A 23,982-nucleotide genomic window follows, 5' to 3' on the forward strand; every position below is an offset into this window, starting at 1 on the left:
TTTTTTTCTCTCTGTCTCTCTGCTTCCTCAGGTATAAAGCTGTTTCATTCTGCAAGACAGATACCAGGATCTCTGTGGCCTGCAGGGTTATTTATTTGTCCTTTTTAAAAATTTAGTTTTGTTTTTGTTAGTTTTCACTATGATATATTTAGTTTTTTTTAGTGGTTTATTATATATATGATTATAGTGTATTTATTTCATTTTTATTATTTTAGGGCTGCCTAAGTTAAAGAGTTAATTGTTATAATTTAAATATATTTAAAACCGTTAAATTCATATAAAATGCATTTTGGTGTAGTTTTAATTTAGTTTTCTTTTTAGTTTTCATAGCTCTGACAGAGCTGTTTGGTGTGCTCTAATTTTAGAAGACAGACCGCTTCATGCACAAACACACACACAGTGTGCTTCATCTCTTCCTGGATAATTGCAAAGAGAAGGGAACAGGTTTTTCCTCCTCTATTATCTGAGAGAGAGAGGGAGGGAGAGAGAGAGCACAGCAGGAACTTGCTCGCACACTCAGACAGCGTCAGACCGAGTTACAGACAAGAGACTCACTCCTCTTCTCTGCGCGAAATGTTCCTTCTTTTATAACTGACCGAAGCACGCTGCTGCAGACCGGGGCGAAGGAGAGCTCCCTGCAGCCAGCAGGATGCATCTGGTCGTGGACTCCTGTCAGGACGTTGTGATGAAGATGCTGCCGTACTTTGTGGAGAATGCATTTGTCACACAGAGACAGATCTACCACATGTGAGTGAGTAAATGAATGAATCAGGATAAATTGGTATAGAAGCCTTAACTCAAATCAATTTTCTGCACTTGCAATGTACTTACAGTGCAGTTCACATCTATAGATTGACTGTGGTGCATGTTGTGTATCTAGTATCAAGTAGTACAGTATCACAAGTGATATTGTAGACATCAACTTGGGCTACCTGTGACCCAGTTGTGGTAGCTGGCCATTTAGTATAGGAAATGTACATGCAGACACTTATGCATACTGTATATTTATCTTTAGTATGAGAACTAGTGCTTCTGAGATGAGTGTTGGTCTGAGCTACAGTGGGGCTCAAAAGTCAGAAATTCTGAGGTTTAAAATCTAAAACCTGGAATTAAACTGTTTGTGATTCATGAAAATTATAAACAAAGAAACATTATGATGTAATATTAGTATGAAATATTTAAGATTCTGCACCATTTGTAGGTCACTAATCATATGCCAATATGCAAATTTGTGACATTGAACATGTTTACTATTTCGTTCTAAAGGTCAGATTTCCTTGCTTCCATTGAAGCACACAAGACATAAGACAAGTCTTACACAAGACATTCTCAGGTTATGTTGAAATAATATGGATCATATATAGCAAATACTCAAAATCTGAAATTCATGTTAATTTTTCATTTTTTTTACTAAAATTGTTTAGCTGATAAAATAATTTGTAGGGCTGGGAAATGTAATTAAATTACACATTAATTTCTCTATGATTAATAGTTGACTGTTTAACATATATATATAAAAAAATGAGCGCAGTTAGTTCAGTAACTGTTTTTAACTTCCTGAAACTTCACTAATGTTTTCCCCATTTCCTGTGCCATATACATTCTAGCACAGAAGCTGATTGTGTGGAACAGTGCATGCTTATTCATTACGTGTGATGCATGGCGCGGGCATAATAAACACGGGAGCGGATTTTCTGTGTGGAATATGGAGACTTCACCTGCAAGTGTTGAGCCAAGTGTGGGAGAGATATGAGCAAGCTGCTGTATCTCTTCACGTTGCCCAAAAACGCTCACTTACCGAACCAGTCATTGTCAAAGCGAAACCTAGCGTGTGCGCGATAGAGACAAAACGTCACCCAGAGAAAATAATAGTTTTGAGATTTTAAACTTCAGCAAACTAAACATTTTAGCGTCCAATTTTTTTTTTTTAGATCTGTATGTTTAGTGTCTAATAATGCATTGGCAATGTACATTTAAGTTGATCTTGCCAATAAAGCTTGATATAAATTGAATATTCCCATTTGATCCTGTTATTAAAAAAATAATCCACAGGAAAATGGCAGATTTTGCCCAACTTTTAATTACAGATTGTCCACTGATTTTATAGCATGTAAAAATATACTTTTATCAAAGATTTATACCTGTAAAAATGTGTCTAAATAACTCTAAACATCTAATAAAACTTTTTGTTTACATGACTAACCTATTTCTTGAAAGTTCTTTGAGACAAAGTATAAAGTAAATATATTTATGATTACATTGTAATGTTTGTTTAATATACCATGTACCATGATTAATCTGAGTTAATTACAGGGAACTGTGTGATTAATTAGTTACATTTTTTTAATCAATTCACAGCCCTAATCATTTGTCATTTAAAAAATTTAATTGGACAAATTAAAAAGAATTTTTACTCAGACCCCACTGTATCTAAAAAGGTATCTACTAGGTCAGTATCATTAGCAATAGCTGATAAAGAAAAGTAGTTCTGCTGTATACTGTATTGGGTTATTTCTGACCTTGTAATGGGCTGGCCCTTAAGTCTCAGGAATTTTCATGCAGATTCATACATTATGTTTGTATTTGAACTGAAAAATGAATGCTGCTCTTATGAGTATTGTTCTGAGCTTATATGTAGGTTTGTTTGTGCAGGTTCTTTTTTTTACTTTTTTTATTTTATTTTTGCTCTTATGTAAGCGTGATTGTCAATGTTGATTGAGAGGTAGTGATATTGTTTGCATATTTGAAAGAAAGGCATGTGGTTGTCTGATTTTGCGTTTTGTATTTGACCTGAGTTGAGTTTGAGGCACAAATTGTGTGCGTTATATAATAGTGGATGTACCACTTTTTTCCAGAGACATGCAGAGGGTTGTTTCCCTAATAATGTTTGTGATGCTGTGCCAAATCGATCATGACTTTTAGATGAAATTACTGTCAGCAATAAAGAGCTGTTGGCTGTGTATTTACCTAATGCAAATGTATTTGATACTGTACTTTGCTGTGATGTGCAAATCATATGCATTTGTGTAGTGAAGTGAGATTGTCTTGTAACCAGTTGGTGATTTATAAACAAGAGTCGGATTGAATGAAACTATCAGCCTTTGCCAAACATTTAAGGAAGTGCCATAAGCCAACCAATGACTGATGAGTCAGATATTGACCAGTCACAAGGTGTATTATCTTGGTGAGCTCATAAAGGTGCCACCAGATGTATTTCCAACAGTCTCAAACTGTGCAAAGACACAAATCCTGTCCTTGAAAGCTTATTTTTGTGGTATCGAAATATTTACTGTTTCAAACAGGTTTTTTGAACACTCTCCCTATCTGTCATTGGTCGGACAAACCGATAACCCTGCCCTAAACTCACACCATTGATTGAGTCAATGTTGCTGTGTCAAGATAATCAGGATTCTCAAACAAATAGAGCAATGTTTTGGTGCCACAAAGCCACAGTGTTTACACTGTTTATTTTTTGGGGAAATCTACTTGTAATTGTCTGTGCATATTGAGCTAGGATAGAAGAAATTATTTTATCATTAATAAATATGACACATTTTGCCTTTAAGTTTTGATTCCAGATGTTCTACTGAAAGGCTGTTCAACAAATACCAGGTATCACATAACCACCTGGGGCCAAATCAAAAGTACACAAGTGAAACTTGGACAAAGACATTTGATAGCGGTTTCTCCTCAAAACTCTTGCTCACATCATAATTACACACTTGGAGATGAATTGGGATGAGTATGTTCTGCTCAGGGCTTGTGCATCATGATTTTCAGCTGTCTGTCTCACTTTTGTGACTCAATCCATCAGCCCATTGGTGCTGATATACTCCCAGCCTTCGCATAAATCGCTTAGAGAGGCGGACAGAAAGAGAAAACAGCAGGGAGAGAAGAAACAAAAGAGAAGAGGTTGGAAACAAAAGGCTCTGTGATCCGCTGACACCCTCAAGGTTTTTGGAGGGAGGGTGACAAAGTTGAAGTGGGGAATAAGAGAAAGGGAGGAGGAGGAAGTAGGAGAGAAAGAAAGAGAGGGGTGGGGGGAGGTCAGGGACACAAAGCAAGTTTTGTTGCTGGTTGCTAATCATGTGATGGTAGAGGGCTGCTTTGCTCCTGAATGCTGAGACACTGGAAGTCCAGTCAGGAAAATGAGAGGGATGAGTCAGCAAAGGGTCACAGCCACAGCAGGGCTAGAAAGAAATGTGACCCCTGAAATGTTTTTGCAGCCTAACCCCTGATGGTTTTGAGTAGCCACTCCTAAATCTACCCCTGATCTTTCTGAAAAAACATGTACTGTAGGCCTATATTTTTTACAAGTTATATTTATGGCATTTTTCAAAGGGGGAATGGGATCAGGAAAGGACTTTGAGTTGAGACTCACTCGTGATTCTATTGTACCATACATTATGCCGGCGCAATGTCCAAAAGGCTAGTCGGGCTGGTTTGACATTCTTTATGTACAATTGCACATGCCAGCTGAGGAGATTGTAGCTAGTTACCGTAGGTTACTGTCTCAACATTTAAAATTAATTACTTTGAAGCCTGTCAGTCAGAGGTTGTTAAAAAAAACACTTTTGTTTTATTTTTATAAAATGCTCTGCTCAAATTTCAAGACAACATGGCCATGACAAATGCATGGAGAGAGATTTCCAATCTAGTCTAATAGAATGAACGTTAATATTGCTACATCTTTGCAAACTGAGTTTTATGTGCCGCTTTCTACATTTTGCTGCAGTTTCCTGCTGAAATGAACACTAGAGGCACTATAACAACTGTGCGTTTTATTCACTTTAACACAAATCACGGGTACTATTTTTAAAGTCATAAACATGGGCTATTTATGACTTTATAAATGCTTATTTTTCACTCTATTACTCACACCCTGCTATGTTATGATATTGAAACACTTTTACTCTAATGCATCCTTTGAAAAATGATCAAATTTTATGCTTGTATTACAGACCCACTTACATTTACACACCTGATAGAGTGTTGGACTTTGGACTCGGAGACCGGCCTTGAGCCCAGCCAAGGACGCTCGGACTGAAAGTGAAGCAAAAGTGGCATAGAAGTGACACAAAATAATGTGGTTACTTCAGTAAATGTGCTTTTTATGTCGAATTTGCTTTTAAAACACGGTTAGGTTCAGGCGTTGGCTAAGGGTAAGGATATGTGTTTTGTTCACCTCTCATTTATCTTTTTTGGTTAAGTTTAGGCTAAAGTTTTAGGTTAGGGACGTATGTTTTCCTCATTAAAACATCCATCTAATATTCACCTTAAAAACCTTGTCTGATTACAACCATCATTTCACTCGCTTCTGGCGCCCCCCGCTAGACATTTCACTGGGAAACTGCAGCCAAACATGTACAGTTGTGGCCAAAAATATTGGCACCTTGGTAAATATGAGCAAAAGAAGGCTGTGAAAAATATGTCTTTATTGTTTGTCCTGTTGAACAGTCATTAAAAATATTCACAAAAATCTATCCTCTAATGGATATCAAACAATTGCAAACACAACACAAATTTTATCAAAAAAATAATATTTTTGTAAAATATATGTGTGGCACAATTATTGGCACCCTTTTATTCAATACTTTGTGCAACCTCCCTTTTCCAAGATAATAACTCTGAGTCTTCTCCTATAATGCCTTAATGAGGTTGGAGAACAATTAGCAAGGGATCTGAGACCATTCGTCCATACAAAATCTCTCCAAATCCTTCAAATTCCGAGGTCCACACTGGTGGACTCTCATCTTCAGTTCATCCCACAGGTTTTCTTTGGGGTTCAGGTCAAGGGACTGGGATGGCCATGGCAGAACTTTGATTTTGTGGTCAGTGAAGCATTTTTGTGTTGATTTTGATGGTTGTTTTGGATCAGCTTCCTGCTGGAAGATCCAACCAGGGCCCATTTTAAGCTTTCTGACAGAGGCAGTCAGGTTTTGACTTTTCAACTGTTGGTATTTGATAGAGTCCATGATGCTATGTATCTGAACAAGATGTCCAGGACCTCTGGCATAAAATCATCCCCACAACGTTAAAGATCCACCACCATATTTAACCGTAGGCATGAGGTACTTTTCCATATGGCTACCTCTATGTGTGCGCCAAACCCATCTCTGGTGTTTTTTGCCAAAAAGCTCTATTTTTGTTTTATCGGACCATAGAACAAACCATTGAGTTTGTTGTTGGATGAGAGAAGAGACTTTTATCTTGAAACCCTCCCAAACAGCTTGTTGTGATGTAGGTGACTTCCGATTGTAGTTTTGGAGACTTTCTGACCCTAAGACCCAACTAATTTCTGCAATTCTCCAGCTGTGATCCTTGGAGAATTTTTGGCCACTCGAACCATCCTCTTCACCGTGCGTGGAAACAAAACAGACACACGTTGTCTTCCAGGCTGATTCTAAACATCTCCAGCTGATTGGAACTTCTTAATTATTGCCCTGATGGTGGAAATGGGTATTTTCAATGCTTTAGCTATTATCTTATAGAAACTTCCCATTTTGTAAAGCTCAACAACATTTTACCACACATCATAACTTTATTCTTTTCTCTTACCCATTATGATGGATGACTAAGAGAATTTGGCTTGTGTTTTACCGTCATGACTGAAAAATGTCATGTTCCTAGTCACCCATGTGGACTAAAAATGTAAAATATGAATGGGAATATACTTCAGAAATATTTTACTCGTAAGAATGCCAATAATTGTGGCAAATATGTTTTGGAGAAAAATATTTAATTAATTATGAGATTTCCCCCTTCCTTGGATAAGCTTTGTTTGCCTAGGGTGCTTTAGTTCATTCAGGAGAACATTTTTTTTTTTCATTGAATAAATTTGGCTGTAGAGTTTAATCACAGTATTTTTTTTTTTTTTTTATCAGCATGTGTGTGTCTGGGTAATCAAATCCATGACCTTTTTGTTGCTAGCACCATGCGCTACCAGTAGATCTACAGGAACAATGTACAGTCCTTTTTTTTTTCTTTTTTTTTCAGGTAAAGCCATCAATTTATTATCATTTTGTTGCACATTTCTCACCTGACCAGCTTTAGGTGCTGTCTTTCCCAGCACAGGGTTTCCATGAAAATTTACTTGTGCCACAGTGCATTAGAATAATAGTGAGGCTCAGGTGGTTTACAATAAACGTGTTAAATACCATGTCAGACTAATTGCTGCCCCACCTTAGATCACAAACCTACAGCACCTGTCGTGAGCAGATCTCACCTGCTGGTGAGATGTGTTGTATAACATGCAAATTTCAACCCCATTGGATTACAGTTTTCTGCAATCATTGGCCATTCATCAGACGCTTTGTTTTGCTATAGAGAGCGGCTGCAAAATCTGATTTAAAAAAGTTGGTGTGGCAGCGGGGGCGTGGTCGAGCGTCCGTCCGGAGAGAAAGTGGTAAGGGCGCTTGCACCTGAGCTAGATTATGTGTAACACCTGTCTCTAATTCCAGTGAGCATGGGGAGAGCGTCATATAAGCAACCACACCACCAGCAGAGAGGGTGAGAGAGTCTAGCACAAGGAAGGCCACGGTGCTCCTGAAGCTGTTACGTTTAACCTGTTATGTTTATGGAGCTGATGTGTTAAATGCCTATGTGCCTGTGAAGCTGATGAGCTTGTGAAGTTGTAAAGGACTGAAGTGGCCTATTAAAAGTCCTACCTAAGCCAGGAAAAACCTGCTTCCCTGTGTTCTCTTTCCTGCCTGTTGTGAAGCTGTTCTACAGTCGGTCTGTAAAAATCTAAAATGTTACTAGAATTGGAGTTTCCAAAAAAAAATTGCGGCACCCTGCATTTTTTTCCCATGCTGAAATCGGTTGATTTGAGGGGTTGGAACTTGCTAAATCAGTTAACAGAACACAGTGTTTGGACATATGTATGTAGAAAGCAACAATCTGTTGCTGGAGGAGGGAAAACCCACACATTGCTCTTTCTGAAAGCAAATCCAGTGAATCCTAATCCAGCAAAGTGACAGAACTTCACTCTAGTTTCTTTTGGTGAAGTAAATTGGCTGAATTATGTTATCATGATTCGATCATTGCATTTGTTGTTGTATTTTCTCCACTTTAACCTTTCTTTTTCTCTTTCTTTTGCAGTCTAAGTGAGAGCTTCTTCATGGTGAAGGGGGCCGCTCTCTTTTTGCAGCAGGGCAGTTGTCCACAGGGTCAGAGAGGTCAACCTTACCACAAACAAGCAGGTGAGTCCATGCCTGCTGTTTTGAAGGGATAGAAATCTTTTTTATAAAATCTAATCACAGATCACAAGTCTCAGCAAATGTCATTAAGACACAAAAATGACACGTACATCAAATGTATTATTTTATTCACAAACGTTGCCTAAAATTATTTCAAAATAAGATAACTTCAACAAAAATTTAAATTAATAATTTGCATTAATAAAAATTAAAAACAAAAAATATTTAAAAATAACAGCAAAAATATTTGCTCTCACCCGGACCTTACATAGAAACCAATACTGATGGCATGAGGGTAATGCACAGCTATAAGCTCTGAGTCTATATAAAGGCTATAACATTTTTATAATTTCACATGTTATTTTTCAGAAAAACAAGTGGTGAAAGTTTGCTTTTTATGAAATGCACTCTGCTTGTGTTAAGAGATTTCACGCACACACAAACATACTGGTCTGATTAGCTTCCTCGTCCCTCGTATCTCTCCCATATAAAAGCAGATCTTCATCTGTTGGTTTGCATGACTCCAACAAAAACCGAATACAAATAGAGTAAAATTCAATAAGAATCAAAATATTACAAGTAATGCCTTGTGGGATGTCATAAAATATCGATATATTAATTATTGATTGGCAAGTTACTTTATTGATATATTTTTGAGGCATTGATATATTATAATGAGCCCAAATTTATATTAGAAGCCCAATTTGCTTGCTTTCAATACACTCAGTTGGCCTCTGTTTAACAGTCTGGCGTAAGAGCATTGGGAGACCACAAGAGGGCGATATAAAATTGACTGAAGACCGCGCAAGCACACACACACACACACACACACACACACACACACACTCAACGAGCTGAAGCGGCACAGGAGATGGTAGTCAAAAGTTACAAAAGTTTTGGTACTTCTTCAAGAATTAACAAAATGGGGGGCCTGGGTAGCTCAGTGGTAAAAGCACGCTGGCTACCACCCCTGAATTTCGCTAGGTCGAATCCCAGGGTGTGCTGAGTGACTCCAGCCAGGTCTCCTAAGCAACCAAATTGGCCCGGTTGCTAGGGAGGGTAGAGTCACATGGGGTAACCTCCTCGTGGTCGCTATAATGTGGTTCGTTCTTGGTGGGGCACGTGGTGAGTTGAGCGTGGATGCCGTGGTGGATGGCGTAAAGCCTCCACACGCGCTATATCTCCGTGGCATCGCACTCAACAAGCTACGTGATAAGATGCGCGGGTTGGCGTTCTCAGACGCGGAGGCAGCTGGTATTCGTCCTCCGCCACCCGGATTGAGGCGAATCATTACATGACCACAAGGACTTAAAAGTGCGTTGGGAATTGGGCATTCCAAATTGTGTATAAAAAAAATAAATAAAAAAAAGAATGAACAAAATAACAGTGATCAGTTTGCATGTTTGTGAAACTGGTGTAACTGCGCAAACTGAACGATTAGAAATGGCAATGTTTATTATGCAATTTCTCTGTATGTAGCCTTGAATAGCTCTTTCATTCAAGCTGACAAACCACAAAATGACATACCGGTACTTGTAACTGAAAATGCATTGTGTAGGCCAGGGCTATTCAACTTCATAGGCAAGTGGGCCAGATGGAAATTTTTTTTGGGGGGCATGCGTGCTCAGCCAGAAAAATTTGTTAACGGAAAGCTGCTATCAGATATTGTGTTATTGTAGGCATTTGTTCACTAAATAAACATCAAGAGAACATTTTTAAAAAGATAACTTGATACAAAAAAACAAAAACAATCAACTAAAAAGTGCTTTAAAATTGGTCCATAACTGAGAGAGTAAATCAGATTGATAATAAAATTTTTATTGAACAATAACAGTAAAGTTTGTTAAAGATGCAATGATTTAAACTGTTGACTTCTCAAATTTATTGTTTTCTTGACCAAATTTATGAATAGAAATGTTCTGCTTCTTCAAACTCATGCTTGTCAGTCATCCATAATTTTAGTTCTTTAATCTTTCCATTTTTTCTAAATTATGGATTATGATTATTTTACTGCAACATCTGAAAGCGTTTTAAAAATGTGGCGCTCCTGCACAAGACACTGTAAAAACAGACCTGGCGCAACTTCCGTCTAGCGCAAGTTTCCGTAGGAAAACAATTGGAAAAACAGCGCGATCAGACACAAAACGCATTCAGTGTGGACCGCCCCTAAGACAACTGACAACCTCATGCAGGCCACTGAAAATTTCAATTGGGCCAGATTTGGCCCACGGGCCACCTGTTGAATAGGCCTGGTGTAGGCTATATGAAAGATGCATGTTCATAATAGATCATCCAGTGATGGCTAGAGTAAATAATTTTTGTCCTTTGATAATGAATGAAAAACTATGCGAGTTGCACCCTGTGGCACTGCAGAATGTTGAAGTTGAGCGTTGGCGGTGTGTTCGTACCTTTGTAGAAAATAAATAATTGTTTCTAATTTTAGAATGCGCCATGTCATCTACCAGTATGCGACCCCCTTTAATTTACCCTGCTGCTCACACTTTATTAAAGTTGTGTTAAGAAATATGTCTGAAGAGACAAATACTATTGTGCAATGAGCAGGCCTATTTATATCTGAAAAAATCTCTCTCTCTCTCTCTCTCTCTCTCTCTCTCTCTCTCTCTCTCTCTCTCTCTCTCTCTCTCTCTCTCTCTATATATATATATATATATATATATATATATCAATAATCATCTGGAAAATCTTCCCAAGCCTACTTGTAATGTAACTTTGCTTTGCAGAAGCACAGACGACATGATATCTTCTTCGTGGTTGTAACTGCAAGATTTGGTGAGAGATTCAGAGAGAAAATACAGAGTATTCAGCACTGCTCATGGCATGCAAATGCAGAAAGGAAAATTATTTTGCGATATTTGAGTAGTCATTTTAATACTCAAGTTCCTGGTGCAGAATGAGTACTCAACTACTCGTGCACATGCCTATTGAATACGGACTTGAATTTATGTCTGTTTCTCATTCAAAACCAGTTGTATCGCTTCAGAAGACATGGAATATACCACTACAATTGTGTGGAATACTTTTATGATACCTTAATGCACTTTTTGGAGCTTTAAAATGTAAAAGCTTTCTCTTTCGTTGAATGGAAAAAAACACCTCATACATTCTTCAAAATATATTTGTTTGTGTTCTGCATACAAAGTCAATCAAGTTTGCAAAAGCATGTTTAATAATAGAGTATTATCATTTTGGGTGAACTATCCCTTTAACATTAGGTTGACTGTTTCTTCATGGTGTTTCTGTCCAAAAAAGAGAAACATCTAAATTCAGCAACAGATGCTGTGGGGCTGACAGACAGACCTTATTGCTGGCTAAGCGTGACCCAGACGTGTGTGTGTGTGTGTGTGTAAGGATTAGCCAGATTAGCAGTTTAGCTCAGCACATTGGTACTGTGAGAACAGCACTTCTGTTAGCCTTATTCGGAGGGCACACAGAGGGTTCATAGTAGATCCTTCTATTTAATAGCAGTAGTAAATCCCTGTATTCCTGACACTATAGGTAATAAGTTAAGGTGACCAGATTTTTAAAGTCTCAAACCGGGACACTTGGTGAGGGGTGGGGGACATTATCATAAAAAAAATAAGTGGGATAAAATTGCAGTTTTTTTTATTTTATTTAGTACTGCCCTGAAGAATTTGATATAACAGATACTTACATATATTCCACAAGACAAAATAAGTAACTGAATTTACATAAATGGTCCTGTTGAAAAGTTTACATTCCCTTGATTCTTAATATGGTGTCTTGCTTTCTCAATGATCAATGACTGTTTGTGTAATAATTGTTCATGAGTCCCTGCTGTGTCCTGAGTAGTGAAGCTGACCACTTTTCTTAAGAAAAATCCTCCAGGTCCTTTGCATTCTTTGGTTTTCCAGCATCTTCTGCACATTTGAGCTCTTCCCAACAGTGGCATACATGATGTTGAGATCCAGCTTTTCGCACTTAGGACAATTGAGGGACTCGTACACAACTATTACAAAAGGTGCAAACATTCCTTGATGCTCAAGAAGGCTACACAAGGACCAAGGCTATGCAAACTTTTGAACAGGATGATTTGTGTAAATTAGATTAAATGTTGTGTTATGTAGCTTCTGAAGGGCAGAACTACATAAAACATATGATCTTTTATCTCTTATATTTATATACATTCTGAAAGGGGTGTGAAAACTTATAAAGCAAAAGGGGCATGCAAACTGCACATAACTTTATATATAGTTTGTGAAAATGTATTTATTTATTTATTTATTTTTTTAATTATTTTTTATTTTTCACAATTTAACCACATTTTAGCTTTTTTTTAAATGTACAAATTCCATGTAGCCTGTTCTATCTAGGGATGCACCGATACCACTTTTTCTCTTCCTATCTGATTCTGATATCGGAAATCTCAGTATGGGCCGATACCGATCCCAAGCCGATACCAGTGTCGTTTTTTTGCATAATCAGTTTAAAATATCTTTATTGTGTGGAACTAATTGGGAATACTCTTTAATATGTAAAGAAACACAAACCTCTAACTACACATTATTTCAATATAAATGTATAGCTTATTAATAATCACTTTATTGTTAACTAGTATACTGGATAATATAGCAGAAAAATTAACAGTAATTCCAGTCTTCAGGTCTTCAGTAGAAAAGAAACCAGTGTTTTATTTTTGCCTTTTCTTTTTTTTTTTTTAAATGTTTCAACTTGCATCTGGACTTCAAAGGATTCAGATCTCTTTTTTGTTCAATTTAGTTGTAAGACATCAGTCCACTTTTCATTCACACAGTTATTTTTTTGGAACCCATTCAACATAAATATTGTTATAAATTGTAAAAAAAAATACTAATGATGACAATAATAATAATAATAATAATAATAATAAATTGTTATTAATATTATTATTATTGACTTTTATTTTTAATTTTAAATACTTTTAAATATTTTGACATTCTAAACTCTCCAGGAGGTCCTGTAAGTATCTGTTTGTAGGCAAGTTCATAGTAGTTTAATTCGCTTCTTATTCAAATTCTGGTAAAATGCACCTCCGGTGGTGTTCTAAATGCATATTATAAGTGAACCAAACTATTGAGCATCTATATCTGAGATGCTGTTCTTGAGTAGCGCTCAAATATTTGCATCGTTGTGAAGGCTAAAAATAGCCGCGAGTGCATCACCAGCCTGTGCGTGAGTTTGTGTCAACAGAGCAGCACCATTCACTAACGCGCTGACGCTGTGCATACTAGATATTTACTTATTAAACACAGCCTTTTGTGATTCACAGAGCTATCGCACATCTTCAAGTGGCTTTGAATAAAATGCACAAGTCATATGAACTGCTTTACTGGTGTTTTTGTGGTTCTTTTATGTCATTTTTGGAGCTTGACATTAACGAACATTACTAACACACAGTATCTGATTTGGATCGGGCTCGTCGGACCGATACCCGATCCGTCTAAAGCTTCAGTATCGGAGCCGATACCAATCCAGGTATCGGATCGGTGCATCCCTATTTCTATCCATATGATGTCATATTGCATGTGTAATTATGAAATGACTTGTCATGGCAGGTACACATTTTAACACAAAATTCACAACATTGGAACCTAAAATTAAAAACACAATTCCCACATCTCGACATTTAAGTGCTTGTACAATGTGAAAAGTGCAGTGTAGCTGTCTGAATTCGACATTGTCTGATTTACCTCAATGGTTGTGGGGAAATGAACATTCACAGCAAAACAACTTGTTTACATTTTTATGTGTCGCGCAAAGAAATGGATCGGCTTCTTATAGCTCATTGTTGTAAACGCATTTTATTTAGGCATTTCTAACTTGTGCTGTCTGACAGGATGACAAAGAGTGAGAGTGCCAAGCACATGACCTCATTGCAGTGGTATTGTTTTCTACACAATATATTTCAACTGATTTGCTGAAAGACTTGATTAAAAGTCAAATCAACGTGCAATAGCGAGAAGGACAATGAGAATATTTAATTTCAGAAAGAAAAAAAAAACAGTGAGCCTACAAGCTGAAACCGGGACATAATTAAATGTTTTAGAGAATTGTCGGGACACCGGTACACACCTCTTAAAATCGGGACTGTTCCGGTTAAACTGGGACATCTGGTCACCCTACAACAAGTTAACAAGGAAGCAATAAGGTACAAGAGGCTATGCTATATTCTGAATATAGTCACGGCTATAGAGCATTGTTAAGCACTACACAGCAAACCATTTGCTTTTATAAAATGGTTACTACATTCATCCACCCATCCATTGAATTTTTCTAGCCTATTTTCCTATATAGGGTCACGGGTAGTGTTGAAGCCTATCCCAGCTGTCTTGGGCCGAAGGCGGGAAAACACCCTAGACAGGTGGCCAGTCCATCACAGGGCTAACACACACAGACAAACACATTCACACTCTCTCACTCACACCTATGGGCAATTTTAGAGTCTCCAATTCACTTGACCTGCATGTCTTTGGACTGTGGGGGAAGCTGGAGCACCTGAAGGAAACCCACACAAACACGGGGAGAACATGCAAACTCTGCACAGAGAGGCCCAGTTTGAGCCAGGACTTGAACCAAAGCTGTGAGGCGACAGGGCTGAGCCACTGAGCACTGAGCCACCGTGCCACCCGTTACTACATACATGCATCCATTTTATAATAGTCTACATAGCCCCTGTTTGTTGAGTATTAAAACTATAACATTAAGTATTATTATTATTATTTTGTTAATAGGCCTTTTGCCTTTAATTTATAGGACAGTCAAGACAAGACAAGAAAGTAGAGGGGGAGAGTCGGGGGATGTGGTCGAGACAAGGCCGGATTCAAACCAGTTTCTGTAAACACAACAGTTCTGTATTTGGGCCATGTCTCTGTCAAAAACAAAAAAACATCACAATATTTAGTCTGTTTCTAACATCTAAAGAGTATTATTGATTTTCTTCCTTTGATCTGGTTAGTTTAGTCAATCAAGGAATGTCTGTCCGCAGTCACAACACTGACAAATTCACAATGTCAGATGTCCTTTCCGCCAGTTGTCAAGCACTTTTTAACATGTGTGACACATTGAATTTATTGAACATGCCAATTTTGAAGGACACGTTTACTGCTAAACATAAGGGTATGTTGCTCTGGGTGGTTTTTGTCTGTTATGAGAGAAACTAAACCCCACACAGACGCAAAAAGCCCTCAGGGTTTCTGGACTCTTTCTCGCCACGCTTGCAGACAGCCCCTCATATGAAAGCAGGTTTAGACAGATTATGATTTTTTTTTTTTTTTCAATTATAAACATCTCAAATCATCTGATGTTATTGAGCATCTGTTTTGTCAGTTGGCTAATATTTTGCTGTCGCCTGACTTCTTGATGGGATACAGGGTTTTTAATTTGAAGTGTCAGGTTTGAACGCATCACTAGTGCTAATCAGAGGCGAGTTAACACAGGTTTGACGAGTGCCTTTGTTTTTACATAGAGTCTGCCTGCAGGGCTGATGGGGTTTAAAATGGTGTCATCAACTTGTAAGTCAAGTCAAATGTGAGAATAAGCACTCAGCTACCTGTCAGTCACAAGAGGAAAAAGACAATAGCCTCCTATAAAGTGACTTCTGCAAACATTGATGCATGTCTGAAATTAAATTAGTAGAATTAAATCTTTTGAAAAAGGACAGTTGCAGCATAGCAGTAAAAGGTAGAGAAGTCAGCCGTCTCAGTTGAGAAACAGCGGATGACAAACTGAGACTAGACGTTGCAAGGTTTCTCTTCCTCTGTGTAGCAGTCAGTCTAGGTACAGAATGTTCTCAGAGGGTGAATGGCTGTTTTTTTTAATGTTTTTTTTTCTTTTTCTTATAAGACCTTCTCACAGTTTGACATTCAATCATGAGACAAATCCTCTGTACTCATTTAGAATGTAAATCAACCTCAAATATCTTAACTCAGTTCTGACATTTTCTTCAGAAGTCCTCGTTTTGTCTTGTTAGTGGCATAGATTTCCATCTTATTTTGGTCCTATCTGCATAGAACCTCTATTTGCATCCTCATAGTGCCGTGGGCTAGACGATCTAAAATAATATCAGTGATGATATATTAAACACTGTCCTCCTAAAGTCAGATACACCATAAATATTTTCAGATGGCTTTGCACCTGTGCTGCTTATTTTTCTGCATAATATAAGAGTGAAATGGTGATATTAAAGAAAATCATTCAGATGTCAGAGTAAGTGTTCCTAAACATACAGTATTGTGCAAAAGGACGTAAGATGTTTCACAAAAACAATTGTCTTAAGATGGTTATTTATCTTTAGCTTTAGTGTGTCAATAGGAAATATAATTTTAAAGTCCCAAACTTTCCTTTTGCAAATAGAATAGAATAGAATAGAAGAACAGGGAGCCCTGCAACAGATGGCATGGCCCCCACAGAACCCCCCCCCCAACCCTAGGAGAATTGGTGCAGTTTTGAAGGCAAAGGTGGTCACACCAAATATTGATTTAGCTTTTTTTATGTTTACTGGACTTAATATGACGTTAATTGATAAATGAAAAGTATTTATGGCATTCATTTTGAATATATTCTCATTACGCAATAGTGCTTAAAACTTTTGCACAGTACTGTAGAACTGCATTTGTCCCCTTACATATTTAAATAGGTCATATCATACATATAGTTTTCATAGTAAAATAAACGGACCCACTTTATCTTAAGTGTCTTTAACTACTATTTACTTCAATATTTGATACAATGTACTTATTATGTACATATGTGTTGTTGCATTGTACTTACTTTTATAGTACCTATATTTAAAAACATCTGTAGTTACACTATTAAACTTACCCCTAAACCTAACCCTACCCCTACACCTACTCCTAAACGTACCCCAACCTCAGTGGCAGAAAATGTGAATCATGGAGAATTTTGCAAAACAACATGTAGTTACACAATAAATACATTGTATTGTATGTATTTTAATGATAGTACATAGTAGTAAAAGACACCTGAAATAAAGTGAGACAAAATAAACTCTTCCAAAGATCAAGGAAATTTTGGATCATGATGACATGACAATTGTACATTTTGTTTGAGATCAGATTTTTGAATAAGGCCTTGGCATGGCTTTCATCTTAACATACACCAATCAGCCACAAACAGCGCCAACTCTCATCTCAGAGTAGCATTCTGAGATGCTATTCTTCTCACCACAATTGTACATAGCAGTTATTTGAGTTACCGTAGACTTTGTCAGTTCGAACCTGTCTGGCCATTCTCTGTTGACCTCTCTCATCAACAAGGCATTTCCGTCCACAGAACTGCCCCTCACTGGATGTTTTTTGTTTTTGGCACCATTCGGAGTAAATTCTAGAGAAAATTCCAGAAGATCAGCAGTTACAGAAATACTCAGGCCAGCCCATCTGGCACCAAAAAATCATCCAATCGTGTGGCAGCAGTGTAGTGTATAAAATCATGCAGATACGGGTCAGGAGCTTCAGTTAATGTTCACATCAACCATCGGAATGGGGAAAAATGTGATCTCAGTGATTTGGACTGTGGCATGATTGTTGATGCAGATGGGCTGGTTTGAGTAGTTCTGTAACTGCTGATCTCCTGGGATTTTCACACACAACAGTCTCTAGAATTTACTCAGAGTGGTGCCAAAAACAAAATACATGCAGTGAGGGGCAGTTCTGTGGATGGAAACACCTTGTTGATGAGAGAGGTCAGAAGAGAATGGCCAAACTGGGTCGATCTGACAAAGTCTACGGTAACTCAGATAAACGCTCCGTACAATTGTGGTGAGAAGAATAGCATCTCAGAATGCTATCCTGAGATGCGGATTGGCGCTATTTTGGCAGCACGAGGGGGACCTACACAATATTAGCTGGTTGATCGGTGTATCTTATTGCTGTTTTAGTCACAGGGAGTGACTCACAATGACAAAACCTCTGATAATAAATCCTCAATTGAGTTACATTATAGCTGCATGGATTCTGCCAAAGCCTACAAATCTAGGAGAGGGTTTGTTTGGGTAGGAATGCACTGTAATCAAAGGTCAAAAAGGTTAGTTTGTCTGTGTAAAAGAGAAGAATGGAATGAAAAAAGGTTTGTGTAGCCGAGGCTTAGTTTGTTTTATTAACTATTTCATCAAAGAGGGAGGGGCTCGAATAAGATGATTGACAAGTTGTCAAATTTATAATTATCGATACCTACAATTTTAAATTACAATGGGCAGAATGCCTTTGAACTTTTGGCTGGTTTATGGTCAAGCAATCATTTGAGTATAACATAACTCATACAGAGTTTGTGCTACAAATCCATGTTTTTAACGGACAGGGTTGTGCAAATTTTTCATTATATTCTACTTTTATCCGTCATTGTTTTAATTTTTTCAAAAATTATTCCGTTTCCGGTGGTAGATTTTGTCTTGACATAGCTTTCAAAAAGAATTAAAGAACTAAAAGCATGGATGACTGACAAGTTTGGAGAAACTTTAATATGGTTTATTAATCCAGCCATAATTACATTGTACCTTGCAATGTGAAAAAGACAACAGACACTGTGGTCTTGCAACCTGGTAATCCAATTTAAATCCCTTGAATTGTATCCCAATAGCTCCCCTTTTCTTCACTTGGAGTCCCAATTGACATCCTTAACTGTTGTATGTTTTTTTAAGTAAGGAAACACAATAGACCAGGTGTTTTATTTTTTATCTGTCAAAATGATGGATACCATTTTGAAATTATCCTTTAATGTTTTCAAAACTTGGTTAGTGACGGAATACCTTCAGTTAACCTTTCGGGCGACCCCTGGTCACATGTTGCATTATGCTAGTCATGTACACACAAGAAAGTTGTTTTTTCATCTCTGAAAGCACATTCTCTTCACATTACATCTATGTGTATTTGCACAATTTGTACTCTGTAGGCTCATAAAATCAACAGCACCATAAGAACGTTAATCAAACACATACTGTTGTCTTCCCACCCAACACTTAAAGATTGATTCGGATCACTCAACAGGCATTTTCTTGGCCTGCTTACTCTTAATAAACCTCAGTTGACTCCTCACTTTCATAGTCAACCGTCTAAGTGTGAATCATTCATTCCTTACTATAGCTGTATGACATCACCTTATGTATTTTATGGTTGTGTTTTTATTCTATTGATTTCAGATATGGGCTTGACATGACAGTGATGTCAGTTTAAATAAAATAGTTGTCATGGATTTGTTTGATTTATAATGATCGTTTCACTCAACAGGTGAATTACCTCAGCATCTACAGGTGATGATCAACATTCTTCGCTCTGAGGATCGTATCAAACTTGTAAGAACACACACACACACACACAAACACTATCAGAGACTTACAAGCAGTTTCTGAGGGTTTCTATGGTAAAATGTAAACTAATTCCACTGCCATTTACTCTATCTGTGGCATGTTAATTACAGTGCATTTGCCTTCAAAAACTATTTTCAGCTGTGAATAGAAAGTGTAAAGGTACCGTAAATAATTAAAGGAATGGTTCATGTGAAAATGAAAACTTTTGTCCTCGTTTATTCACCCAAATGTTGTTCCAATCCTTTGACTTTTTAATTTTAAAGCATGTTCAAATATAAGTCTTTCTCATATAACAAATGCACATAGTAACAATGGGCTTTCAAGCTCAAAAAAAGCACCAAAAAATAGTAATATAGTAGATAAGGCAATATTCACTGATAATCTTACCACTTTGCCATAGATCTCAAATCTAATTTGCACATGCACATTACCAAACACGTAAATTAAAATAAAACTTGTAAATTTCACCTGTAATCTACAGGCAGTGCTGTTAGAGAGTGCATGGTCGGACCGTGTGCGCTACATGGTGGTGGTCTACACCAATGGCCGACAAGACACAGAGGAAAACATCCTGCTGGGCATGGACTTCAGCAACAAAGACAGGTGACATGCCATTTGATATTCGTTATAGAAACTGATCAGCCAGGCAGCCAGACGAATATTTGGGTCTCAAAGAGACAATCTTGTGCTGGTTGATCTTGTCTGCATGCTGGGAGTTGGAGGCATATTACTGTTGCATTAGTCTGCAGCGGTAATGTATTTCCATGGGCAATTTACTATTTAAATTTACATTTAGTCATTTAACAGACAATTTTATCCAGAGCGGCTTATAAAATGAGGAACATAAGCAATTTGTCATACAAAAGCCAACAATATCAGCAGTATCACACTGCTAAGTTCTAATTGAAGCTGGAGTAGAACAGAAGTTTTATATATATATATATATATATATATATATATATATAGAATGCATGTACTGATTAAGTAATCATAGAAGAGATGTGTCTTCAGCTGTTTTTTTGAATGTTAAGAAGGTCTCAACAGATCGGTTGTGGGCTGGAAGTGAATCCCACCACAGAGGAAAAGAGAATGTGAATGACCTGGAGAGCGACTTTGTGCCTCGTTGCAATGAAACCACCAGGCTTCGCTCATTCTTAAATCGCAGGGAGCGAGAGGGAACATAGACCTGGATGAGTGAGTTGAAGTAAGAGGGTACTGTTCCATCGGCTGTCCTGAAGGCCGAAGACAAAGCCTTGAATTTGATGCAGGCAGCTACAAGTAGCTAGTAGAGTGAGAGAGGAGGGTGATGTGGGCCATCTTTTGTTGGTGGAAGACCATATGTGCCGCCGTGTTCTGGACCAACTGCAGTGGCTTAATTGTGCTAGTGGGGAGGCAGGCCAACAGAGCATTGCAGTAGTCAAGTCTTGAAATGACAAGAACTTGGATCGGGAGCTGCACAGCATATTCAGACAGGAAAGGTCTGATTGTTTTGATGTTTTAAAGCACATACCTGCAAGACTGGCCAGTTGATGAGATGAGGACATTGAAATTTAGCTGGTCATCAAACAACACTCCCAGGTTCCTGGCTGTCCTGGTTGGTGTTAGTATTGTTGAACCAATTGATAGGTTGTGGTCGACAGATGAGTTGGCAAGGATTTCCAGAAATTCTGTCTTGGGAAGGTTGAGCTGTTGAGCTTGGCAAGGTGGTGTTCATTCATCCATGCTGAGATATCTGAAAGGCAGGCTGAAATACAAGCTGAGACTGTGGAGTTGTCAGGCTGGAATGGCAGGTGGAGCTGCGTTATCAGAAAAGAGTAGGGGTCCAAGCACTGATCCCTGAGGAACACCAGTGGTTAGCTGGTGTGACTTTGACACCTCTCCTCTCCAGGAGACCTTGAAGGATCTGCCTGTGAGGTACGACTCGAACCAGCCAAGTGTGGGTTACTGTGATGCTTAGGTCAGAGAGTGTGTACAGGAGGATCTTGTGGTTCACTGTGTCAAAGGTAGAATGACTCTAAATTAAAGATGTAGACATTGATTTATTATAACTGCACCATCAAGCTGCATGTAGTTAAAGATGAGATGTGTAATTTCTGCACCACTAGCATCACCAAATGGAATGACAAAAATATTGACAGGTTTCCTGAACACTCCCCCCATCTTCCATTGATTGGACAAATGGGTAGCCCCGCCCCAAACTCATGGCATTGGTTGAGCCAGTGTTGCTGTGTCAGCTGGTCAGGATCCTTAAACAGCATTTTTTGATAGCATCAGTGTTTACACTTTTCAGGTAAATTTGAAATTGAGATATTTGAAAAGGGGAAATCAACATATAAATAGCTTACATTGACTGCATATTACACTGGAATAGGAGAAAGTATTGGATTTTTATTTTATGTGGTTTTGTCTAACATATAGCAGTGAAATTTTGATCTTTACTTATGTAAAAGTGTCTTATCTTTTTCTTCCTTCATTCACAGTAAGAACTGCTCTATTGGGATGGTGCTGCCTCTTTGGAGCGACACTAAAATTCATTTAGATGGTGATGGGTGAGTACTGCCTTTTCTGGTCATGAAGAGGAAGTGCAGGCTGCGGGTGTTTTGATGCTTGAGCATTTGGTGCACAGATCTAGACTGTTTATGGAACTAGATTTTACTGATTGTAAACAAATGTACACTGTAACGCAAGTAGAGAAAAAATACGAGAAGTATTTCTTTTTTTCCTTTATTCAGAGAGGTTGTAGTTCTTTTGTTATGATGTGTAACAGCCTTAGTTAACCTCTTCTCTCATGTCTCCAGGGGCTTCAGTGTGACTACCGCAGGGCACACACACATCTTCAAGCCTGTGTCAGTCCAGGCCATGTGGTGAGAAAATAAAATTAATACCTAATGTACTAGAGCCTTTTAAATATCGTACGATCTAGCTTTGGATGTCTTTATATATATATATATATATATATATATATATATATATATATATATATATATATATATATGTATATATGTATACACACCAGTTTTACTGGTTTGCATGCTGATCTAAGACTTCATAACAGTGTTTTTGAGAGGTCAAATATTTTGAGCTTTCATTTGATTTTTTTTTAAACATTTTGACCAAAAAAGAAGAAAGAAAAAAAAAAATGCTCAATCAACTTTTCACTGAAGAAACATTCTAAAATCACACAGAATTGCTATTTTCATTTTTCATTTTTTTGTCCAATCCTACAATGAGCTCTCTTAATCAGGTAACAAAATAAAAAATAATTGTTGTTGTTTTTTCCCTAAAGAGCCCTCGTCTAGTTGGCTTGTGAGTTTGTTCACTTGTTTGTTAATGAGGTAAAAGCAGAGTCCTCAGGGGCTTGGTGAAGATATGAGTTGACTGTTTTTCACAAGCTTACATTTGCTTTGGGAGTTTGACGTCTGCAAAAAAAAAAAAAGCGGAGCTCCACACTGCCATCTGGTGACCTTTACATAAAAGTACAGTGGCGTTATATTCATGTTCTGTGGTATCAGAATCAGAATGAGCTTTGTTGCAAAGTATGCTTACACATACAAGGAATTTGTCTTGGTGACAGAAGCTTCCAGTGCACAAAAAAATACAACAACAAGACAGAGATAATAATAAAAAAATAATAAAAATTAGTAGTTACATGGTCTTTGGATCTAGTCTAGTATACTTCAGTATTACTGTGGTACATGCCCAAAGAAAAAACATGGTGTTGCCATAATACTATGGTAGTACCATTGTACTTTTTGGTACAGTAATTCTTTGTTATTGAACAAACATTTATGACTATTGACTTATGAATAGACAATATTTTTGTCACAGTTAATAGTTAATAGTTTAATTTCACCAATGTCACTTTTCCAGAATATTAGGCTACTTAACACTTGTTCAATCAAGTGCAGGGTGTCCCAACCGGTATTTCGCAAGCCCTTAGGGTTCCTTCATTAAAATGTAAAAATAATTAGAAAAGTAACAAATCTCTTACTACACAATTCTCTCTGTCTTTAATCTTGTTGTGCTTGTAAATAATCTCGTTGTACTTCTACAATGACAATGAAGAGCTATAAAGAACTTGACTTCTCACATATAACCTTTGCTTTCCTCAGGTCAGCTTTACAGATCCTACACAAGGCGTGTGAGGCCGCACGTAGGTATAACTATTTCCCTGGTGGCATGGCGCTCACATGGATGGGATACTATCAGAGCTGTATCAGCTCAGAACAGAGCTGCATTAATGAATGGAATGCCATGCAGGACCTGGAGACACTGCGACCGGACTCTCCAGTCATCTTTGTAGACAAGTGAGTGCTTCTGAAAAACCAGCAAACTACAAAGTCCTTGGCACTCGCAAAGCCTACCATTAGATATAAATTAACGTTTTGATTTGTTGTTTGGAAGTGCATTTTTTGCATTCTTCTTTTGCAAATCTGTAAGCAAAAA

At 37.7% G+C, this 23,982-nt stretch overlaps 1 protein-coding gene across 4 annotated transcripts in view; it reads left to right on the forward strand.

Moving 5' to 3' along the window:
* The window catches only part of ssh1a (slingshot protein phosphatase 1a), a 60,712-nt gene that overhangs the window by 19,244 nt on the left and 17,486 nt on the right, over positions 1–23,982 (forward strand). Inside the window, exons 3-9 of one of the 4 annotated variants that reach the window (XM_051659113.1) lie at positions 366–751; positions 8,101–8,201; positions 19,457–19,521; positions 20,018–20,139; positions 22,017–22,085; positions 22,335–22,400; positions 23,649–23,843. In XM_051659113.1, coding sequence (XP_051515073.1) covers positions 714–751; positions 8,101–8,201; positions 19,457–19,521; positions 20,018–20,139; positions 22,017–22,085; positions 22,335–22,400; positions 23,649–23,843 — 656 coding nt within the window. In that variant the 5' untranslated portion in view covers positions 366–713. Of the gene's footprint in view, positions 1–365; positions 752–7,926; positions 8,007–8,100; positions 8,202–19,456; positions 19,522–20,017; positions 20,140–22,016; positions 22,086–22,334; positions 22,401–23,648; positions 23,844–23,982 lie in introns of those variants that run through there. The other 3 variants (XM_051659110.1, XM_051659118.1, XM_051659108.1) reach the window with 3 other exon arrangements.

The sequence above is a fragment of the Myxocyprinus asiaticus genome, chromosome 3, assembly GCF_019703515.2.
Source record: "Myxocyprinus asiaticus isolate MX2 ecotype Aquarium Trade chromosome 3, UBuf_Myxa_2, whole genome shotgun sequence".
NCBI classification, from domain to species: Eukaryota; Metazoa; Chordata; class Actinopteri; order Cypriniformes; family Catostomidae; genus Myxocyprinus; species Myxocyprinus asiaticus.